The sequence below is a fragment of the Oncorhynchus gorbuscha genome, linkage group LG14 (genome assembly GCF_021184085.1).
Source record: "Oncorhynchus gorbuscha isolate QuinsamMale2020 ecotype Even-year linkage group LG14, OgorEven_v1.0, whole genome shotgun sequence".
NCBI lineage: Eukaryota > Metazoa > Chordata > Actinopteri > Salmoniformes > Salmonidae > Oncorhynchus > Oncorhynchus gorbuscha.
The window spans coordinates 4,610,183-4,618,950 of NC_060186.1; the positions used below are offsets into that span (position 1 = coordinate 4,610,183).

Consider the following 8,768-nt stretch of genomic DNA (forward strand, 5'->3'; position numbering starts at 1 on the left):
CTGAAATCAGAACAGCAGTACGTACTACCAATCACTACCTCCCCCCTTCCTCCTCCCCCTCCCCCCAAAAATAAAAAAACCTCTAAAGAGTTAAAGCAAGTCCCACAAATGTTTCTTCATGGAAAATGACCATACAGTTATTCATAATGTTGTAAGTTGATGGATATGAGGTACTTGATTTGATTCTGTATTGTCAATCTGAAGAGTGATTGCGTGACGGTGATTGTGTTTTTTTGAAGGTTAGATATTGAGCACTCACTTACCTCGTCCCAATGCCATTCTACTGACAAGTCTGGGCCACAGTTACAGCAGCATTCCATTTTATATTACTTTTTAACCTCCTACGCCACCAATGCCCTTTCAAACAAGATTATGGGCCTCTGAAATCCTCCTTAATTAGTCGTTTGTGGTAATTAACGGTAATTAAGGAAAGACAGTCCAGTCCATACCATCACACACCCTGCCCTAATTCCTCCAAGGCCGTAATCCTTTAAAAACACCCAAAGGATGCTATATAAACTAGGACAGTGGAGATGCACGGACTTCAGCAGTCAACTTCACTAGCTCCTATTCACCGGTCCAGGATGGCAGAGCTAGGAGTGTTTGCTGCAAGGAGACGAGACGATACAACCAGAGAATCAGGCTTCGCCTACACCAACAGCAATCATACCAAAGGTACAGTACATCCTGTCAGTGTAGTGCCTGGGCTTGATATCATCCGGTAGAAGGAGTGAAAGAGCCTAATTCTGTGGATTATCCTAAAGTATTGTAGTTGTTGTATATTTACAGAAGATAATGGTAAGTGATGTTGCTGAAAGGTCTTTTCCTTCATAATATATTTCACCAACAGCAGACATACCATTCACGACTGGCAGTAGCAGTATACACACTAATACATACAGTAGATTTCAGGAGTCATGACAATGTTTTTCTTTGTTCAGAACTTTTGATGCACACATTCTGTTCAACATATTACTCACTGTTCTCATTTGACTACATCAATAAGTCATCTTGGCCATGTTCTGTTATAATCTCCACCCGGCACAGCCAGAAGAGGACTGGCCAACCCACATAGCCTGGTTCCTCTCTAGGTTTCTTCCTAGTTTTCTGGCCTTTCTAGGGAGTTTTTCCTAGCCACCGTGCTTCTACACCTGCATTGCTTGCTGTTTGGGGTTTTAGGCTGGGTTTCTGTACAGCACTTTGTGATATCAGCTGATGTACGAAGGGCTATATAAATACATTTGATTTGATTTGATTTGACTAAGCACGTCCTCCCACTAACCATGTCCTCCCACTAACCATGTCCTCCCACTAACCATGTCCTCCCACTAACCATGTCCTCCCACTAACCATGTCCTCCCACTAACCATTATAAATACATTTGATTTGATTTGATTTGATTTGGAAGTTGCATTCAACTTATATTCAAATACATATATGTTTTTTAATTCTCTTTTTTTTTTTGCAGATCCTTTTGAGGGCCCCAACTACCACATTGCTCCAAGATGGGTGTACAACATCTCAACACTCTGGATGCTCTTTGTGGTCGTCGCCTCAACCTTCACCAACGGCCTGGTACTGGTGGCCACTGCCAAATTCAAGAAGCTCCAACATCCTCTCAACTGGATCCTGGTCAACCTGGCGTTCGCCGACATTGCGGAGACTCTTTTGGCGAGCACCATCAGCGTTTGCAACCAGATGTTTGGCTACTTTATTCTTGGACACCCAATGTGTGTCTTTGAGGGATTCACCGTCGCCACATGTGGTAAGATGCGTTTTTATATCGACTCCATTTTGTTTCATATTTAACCCTTGTGTGGTGGTCAAGCCAGCAGCATACCACCCAGCATACCACCCAGCATACCACCCAGCATACCACCCAGCATACCACCCTGCATACCACCCAGCATACCACCCTGGATACCACCCTGCATACCACCCAGCATACCACCCTGCATATCACCCTGCATATCACCCTGCATACCACCCAGAATACCACCCTGCACACCACAGAACATACCACCCAGCATACCACCCAGTATACCACCCTGCATACCACCCAGCATACCACCCTGCATATCACCCTGCATATCACCCTGCATACCACCCAGAATACCACCCTGCACACCACAGAACATACCACCCAGCATATCACCCTGCATACCACCCAGCATACCACCCTGCATACCACCCAGTATATCACCCAGCATACCACCCTGCATACCACCCTGCATACCACCCTGCATACCACCCAGCATACCACCCTGCATACCACCCAGCATACCACCCTGCATAATACCCAGCATACCACCCTGCATACCACTGCTGGCTTGCTTCTGGAGCTAAGCAGGGTTGGTCCTGGTTGGTCCCTGCATGGGAGACCAGATGCTGCTGGAAGTGGTGTTGGAGGGCCAGTAGGAGGCACTCTTTCCTCTGGTCTAGAAAAAAATATCCCAATGTCCCAGGGCAGTGATTGGGGACACTGCCCTGTGTAGGGTGCCGTCTTTCGGATGGGACGTTAATCATGTGTCCTGACTCTCTGAGGTCACTAAAGATCCCATGGCACTTATTGTAAGAGTAGGGGTGTTAACCCCGGTGTCCCATTCTGTCCTTCATACCACCTAATAATCCCCATCTTCCAATTGGCTCATTCATCCCCCCCTCCTCTCCCCTGTAACTATTCCCCAGGTTGTTGCTGTAAATGAGAATGTTCTCAGTTAACTGACCTGGTAAAATAAGAGTAAAATAAATATGTTTTTGTTTTTCACCTAACGTTCACGGGTCTGATGGACCCAAAACATTAATGTTTTTTTATAACAATACAGCCATAACAATTTACGTAAAAATACTTAATACTTAGATGTTGACTTATATCAATTACAAGCAATATAGACAGCATACATGGTTAATATTTTCCATTAACCTCTGCTACATCACATTTATCAATAAAAGCGCTATTTGTTTTTTTTAAATAAAATTAGATTTTAAAAAAATATATATATATGTATTGTAATCAAGACATGGGTGGAATAAGTCATGTTAATCTTGAAAAAATACAAATGAAACAATGTTTTCATCACTACTGATGTTTATTGCTTTGAACTGAACAAATTGGAAGGACACATTTTACAGTATTTTATGAAAATGATAAATGAGCCCCATTGAAGAACAAATTAAGGCCGGTCTACACACCACGAGGGACAGAGTTTTACTGTGTGTGTGTTGCAAATGTATGTCTTGCATTTCTTGCATGTGTACCGTGACTTCCTGTCCTTCTTGGGTCCACACACATTGCAGAGCTTCTTCTTGTTGCTACCGGCTACAATCTAGAATGATGAAAACACTTAGTTCAGGAATTTTACTAACATCTCACTTATATAGTTACAGCAGGCCAAGGGAGGAGAGTCAGACACACACAGACATATGTAATGGATGTGAAACGGCTAGCTAGCTAGCGGTGTTCGCGCTACATAGCGTTTCAAACGGTGACGTCACTTGCTCTGAGACCTTGAAGTAGTAGTTCCCCTTGCTCTGCAAGGGCCGAGGCTTTTGTGGAGCGATGGGTAACGATGCTTCGAGGGTGACTGTTGTTGATGTGTGCAGAGGGTCCCTGGTTCGCGCCCGGCTATGGGTGAGGGGACGGTCTAAAGTTATACTGTTACATTGATGCTGTTGACCCGGATCACTGGTTGCTGCGGAAAAGGAGGAGGTCAAAAGGGGGGTGAGTGTAACGGATGTGAAATGGCTAGCTAGTTAGCGGTGTTCGCTCTAAATAGCGTTTCAATCGGTGACGTCACTTTGCTCTGAGACCTTGAAGTTTAAAAAAAAATTAAATGTAAAATAAATGATTAAATAAAAATGAGTTATTTTATATGTTCTTCACAGAAATTGAACCAAGGCCAATGAGTCTCAGGTTAGAGAAAAAAAAAAGTTGTATCATGTTTCTTTTAGTAAACATTGAAAATGGGTCCCACAGACCCGAACACCACACAAGGTTTAAGAAGGTAATTCTACATTGCTGCACAGCGCTGATAAAGACTGATTGGCTGTTGCTAAAACACCATAGCATAATGACATTAATCAGAATGGACCTTTTGTGTAAATCTAATGTGTATATCTAATGTGTATATCTAATGTGTATATCTAATGTGTATATCTAATGTGTATATCTAATGTGTATATCTAATGTGTATATATTTTGTGTATATCTAATGTGTATATCTAATGTGTATATCTCATGTGTATATCTAATGTGTATATCTAATGTGTATATCTAATGTGTATATCTAATGTGTATATCTAATGTGTATATCTAATGTGTATATCTAATGTGTATATCTAATGTGTATATCTAATGTGTATATCTAATGTGTATATCTAATGTGTATATCTAATGTGTATATCTAATGTGTATATATTTTGTGTATATCTAATGTGTATATCTAATGTGTATATCTCATGTGTATATCTAATGTGTATATCTAATGTGTATATCTAATGTGTATATCTAATGTGTATATCTAATGTGTATATCTAATGTGTATATCTAATGTGTATATCTAATGTGTATATCTAATGTGTATATATTTTGTGTATATCTAATGTGTATATCTAATGTGTATATCTAATGTGTATATCTAATGTGTATATCTAATGTGTATATCTAATGTGTATATATCATGTGTATATCTAATGTGTATATATTTTGTGTATATCTAATGTGTATATCTAATGTGTATATCTAATGTGTATATCTCATGTGTATATCTAATGTGTATATCTCATGTGTATATCTCATGTGTATATCTCATGTGTATATCTAATGTGTATATCTAATGTGTATATCTCATGCAGGTATTGCTGGTCTGTGGTCTCTGGCGGTCATCTCCTGGGAGAGATGGGTGGTGGTGTGTAAGCCCTTTGGAAATGTCAAGTTTGATGCTAAATGGGCCACGGGAGGTATAATCTTCTCCTGGGTCTGGTCTGCTTTCTGGTGCGCCCCTCCTATCTTCGGCTGGAGCAGGTGGGACATCTTCTCTTTTTCCCTTCACTGAGGATTGAAAAACGTCATAGTTAAAAAAAAAAGGTTTCATTATTCAACCATTATTCAACCAATATTCAACCCATCTCTGTATCTCTCTCTCCCTCAATCAGGTACTGGCCTCATGGACTGAAAACGTCCTGTGGACCTGATGTGTTCGGCGGTAATGAGGATCCTGGGGTCCTGTCATACATGATCGTTCTCATGATCACATGTTGCTTCCTGCCCCTGGGAGTGATCGTCTTCTGCTACCTGTTTGTGTGGCTGGCCATCCGTGCCGTAAGTGATATTTTCAAATATACCATAACACGTAGCAAGCAGCTACGTTGTGGCGTTTTGAAAATGCATATTAGAGGGATAAATCTAACCAATCGGATATATTTCTCCTGAACGACCACAGGTTGCCGCGCAGCAGAAAGACTCTGAGTCAACGCAGAAGGCTGAGAAAGAAGTGTCCAGGATGGTTGTTGTCATGATTTTTGCTTACTGTGTATGCTGGGGACCTTACACAGCCTTTGCCTGCTTTGCTGCGGCTAACCCTGGGTATGCTTTCCACCCTCTGGCTGCTGCTCTGCCTGCCTACTTTGCCAAAAGCGCCACCATCTGGAATCCAGTGATCTATGTCTTCATGAATAAACAGGTGTGTTTTGTTTTGATAGCTGTGAACTTTGATCCATTTACTACTAAAGTAGTTATTAAAGGCCTCGTGTCTTAAGTAAATGTAGACTTTTATTTTTGAGAGTTTCTCTCTTCATGTTCCATTCTACTTCTTCTTCTCCATCTTCTTCTTCTTCTTCTACTTCATCTTCTTCTTCTTCTTCTTCTTCTTCTTCTTCTTCTTCTTCTTCTTCTTCTTCTTCTTCTTCTTCTTCTTCTCTCACCAGTTCCGTACGTGCATCATGCAGCTCTTTGGCAAGGAAGAAGAAGATGGCTCGGAGGTGTCTACATCAAAAACAGAGGTTTCCACCGTGTCACCTGCATAAACCCCCAGACAACGTTGTACCTCTTGGAAACAAATTATGAACGTTCTGAGATATTCCACATGGGACTTTTTCAAATGTACAGTACAAATTCTCAGGAGAATATTAAGCTTTACGTCATACAGTTGTAACGTGTTTAAAAAACATTGCTATGAATCACCCCAAGGAGTTTTTATAATCCATGGTCTTTATAATAACCAGAGAGTTGTGTGTTGATATGCGTACTGTAGCTGTTGCAGTGGCACATTGTGGGAATAGGTACAGTCCTATCAATGTCTGTTGAAGTGACCCCCCCCCTCCCAAAAAAGTAGCCATCTTGGACTGCATTCCCTTCACTCTGTAGAGGATAAACTAGACAGAATAACAGCTAAGGAGAACTGACATGAACTGCCAATGGAAATCTGATCCTCTCAAAACTACATGAATAATTAATGTTTCCAAAATCGTTCACTTTATAGGTAACTTATGAGCTAAACATTTTGTAGCCCACTTGCAAATAAATAAATAAATTATTGAAAAATTATAATGATATTAAATAGATAATTGTGTATACAATGTATTTAACAATGTTTTTGTAGCCCTTCTTGCAAATACAAAATGTAAAAAAAATAAATGCATGAAATGCATGAAATGAAAATATGGTCTAACTTTCTATGTCTATCCTGTTTACTCCCTGTTTATCCCCTGTTTATCCCCTGTTTACCCTGTTTATTCCTGTTTATCCCCTGTTTATCCCCTGTTCAGCCCCTGTTTATCCCCTGTTCAGCCCCTGTTTATTCCCTGTTTACTCCCTGTTTACCCCTGTTATCCCCTGTTTATTCCCTGTTTACTCCCTGTTTATCCCCTGTTTATCCCCTGTTTACCCTGTTTATTCCTGTTTATACCCTGTTTATCCCTGTTTATCCCCTGTTTACTCCTGTTTATCCCCTGTTTATTCCTGTTTATTCCCTGTTTATTCCCTGTTTACTCCCTGTTTATCCCCTGTTTATCCCCTGTTTACTCCCTGTTTATTCTGTTTACTCCCTGTTCATCCCCTGTTTACTCCCTGTTTACTCCCTGTTTACTCCCTGTTTATCCCCTGTTTATCCCCTGTTTATCCCCTGTTTATCCCCTGTTCAGCCCCTGTTTACTCCCTGTTTACTCCCTGTTTACCCCCTGTTTATCCCGTTTATCACCTGTTTACCCTGTTTACCCTGTTTATCCCCTGTTTATCCCCTGTTTATCCCTGTTTACCCTGTTTATCCCTGTTTATCCCCTGTTTATCCCGTTTATCACCTGTTTACCCTGTCTATCACCTGTTTATCCCCTGTTTATGTCACGCCCTGGTCGAAGTATTTTGTGTTTTTCTTCATGTATTTGGTCAGACCAGGGTGTGACATGGGTTTTTGTATGTGGTGTGTAGCTTAGTGGGATTGTAGCTTAGTGGGGTGTTCTAGGAAAGTCTATGGCTGTCTGAAGTGGTTCTCAATCAGAGGCAGGTGTTTATCGTTGTCTCTGATTGGGAACCATATTTAGGCAGCCATATTCTTTGGTTGTATTGTGGGTGATTGTCCGAGGTGTCTTGATGTCCTTGTTCGATGTTAGTTGACACAAGTATAGGCTGTTTTCGGTTTTTGTTTAGTTTATTTGTTTTGTAGTATTTGTGTTTAGTCGTGTTTACGTTTGTTTTCAATAAACATGGATCGCAATCGACACGCTGCAGTTTGGTCCGACTCTCCTTCACCATTAGAAAACCGTGACAGTTTATCCCTGTTTATCACCTGTTTACCCTGTTTACTCCCTGTTTACCCTGTTTATCCCCTGTTTATCCCCTGTTTACTCCCTGTTTACTCCCTGTTTACCCTGTTTATCTCTGTTTACACCCTGTTTATCCCCTGTTTATCCCTGTTTACTCCCTGTTTACCCTGTTTATCTCTGTTTACACCTGTTTATCCCCTGTTTACACCCTGTTTATCCCTGTTTATCCCTGTTTACTCCGTTTACTCCCTGTTTATCCCCTGTTTACTCCCTGTTTACCCTGTTTATCTCTGTTTATCCCCTGTTTATCCCCTGTTTATTCACTGTTTATTTACTCTTTATCCCCTGTTTATTCACTGTTTATTTACTCTTTATCCCCTGTTTATCCCTGTTTACCCTGTTTATCCCCTGTTTATCCCCTGTTTATCCCCTGTTTACCCCCTGTTTACTCCTGTTTACCCCCTGTTTACTCCTGTTTACTCGCTGTTTATCCCTTGTTTATTCCCTTTGTTGAGCTTCAAAATGAACTTGAGATACTATTGAATGATTTGATGCACGAAAAAATGCTACCATCGGTCCCATGACTTGAATGGGATTTGTGCCACACATGCTAAAACCCTCTCGCTTCTTCCTCTCAGATCGAACCCACAACCCCGACGTTGCAAAGCGCCATGCTCGACCAATTAGCAACACGAGACCAATAACCTTGGACGTGGGGTTTTAATGTTAACGTGTTCATTTCAGAGAAGCAACAATAGATGTTGTTATTAAAAGGATGGAGCGAAGAACATTTCCCCATGATTCCAGATCATAATAACCACGACAAGGTTTTCGGGTTCGGGGAGAGAACATGTATTTCCAGCTACAACAGGGAGGCTGAATGCTTCTTTTGGCAGAAGCTTTAATTAGTTCAATCTTGGTTAAGTGGCCATTTGAGATTTCAATTATGGGAAGTTTAAAACGTTAATGGTCCTTACAAAGACACTAAAGCTTGGTAATTAAAACGAAAT

At 41.0% G+C, this 8,768-nt stretch overlaps 1 protein-coding gene across 1 annotated transcript; it reads left to right on the forward strand.

Annotated features, from left to right (window-relative positions):
• Positions 1-534: 534 nt before the first annotated feature.
• On the forward strand, positions 535-6,430 carry LOC123994318 (red-sensitive opsin). Its single transcript, XM_046296806.1, has 6 exons — positions 535-675; positions 1,469-1,765; positions 4,855-5,023; positions 5,155-5,320; positions 5,442-5,681; positions 5,926-6,430. The coding sequence occupies exons 1-6, from the start codon at positions 585-587 to the stop codon at positions 6,022-6,024; spliced, it is 1,062 nt and encodes a 353-aa protein (XP_046152762.1). The 5' UTR covers positions 535-584; the 3' UTR covers positions 6,025-6,430.
• Positions 6,431-8,768: the final 2,338 nt, after the last annotated feature.

Coding starts and splice junctions, on each gene's coding strand:
- LOC123994318 (XM_046296806.1), top strand. CDS start 585: ATGGCAGAGCTAGGAGTGTTTGCTGCAAGGAGACGAGACGATACAACC. Junction 5,321..5,441: donor TGTGGCTGGCCATCCGTGCC/GTAAGTGATATT, acceptor GAACGACCACAG/GTTGCCGCGCAGCAGAAAGA. Junction 5,682..5,925: donor ATGTCTTCATGAATAAACAG/GTGTGTTTTGTT, acceptor TTCTCTCACCAG/TTCCGTACGTGCATCATGCA.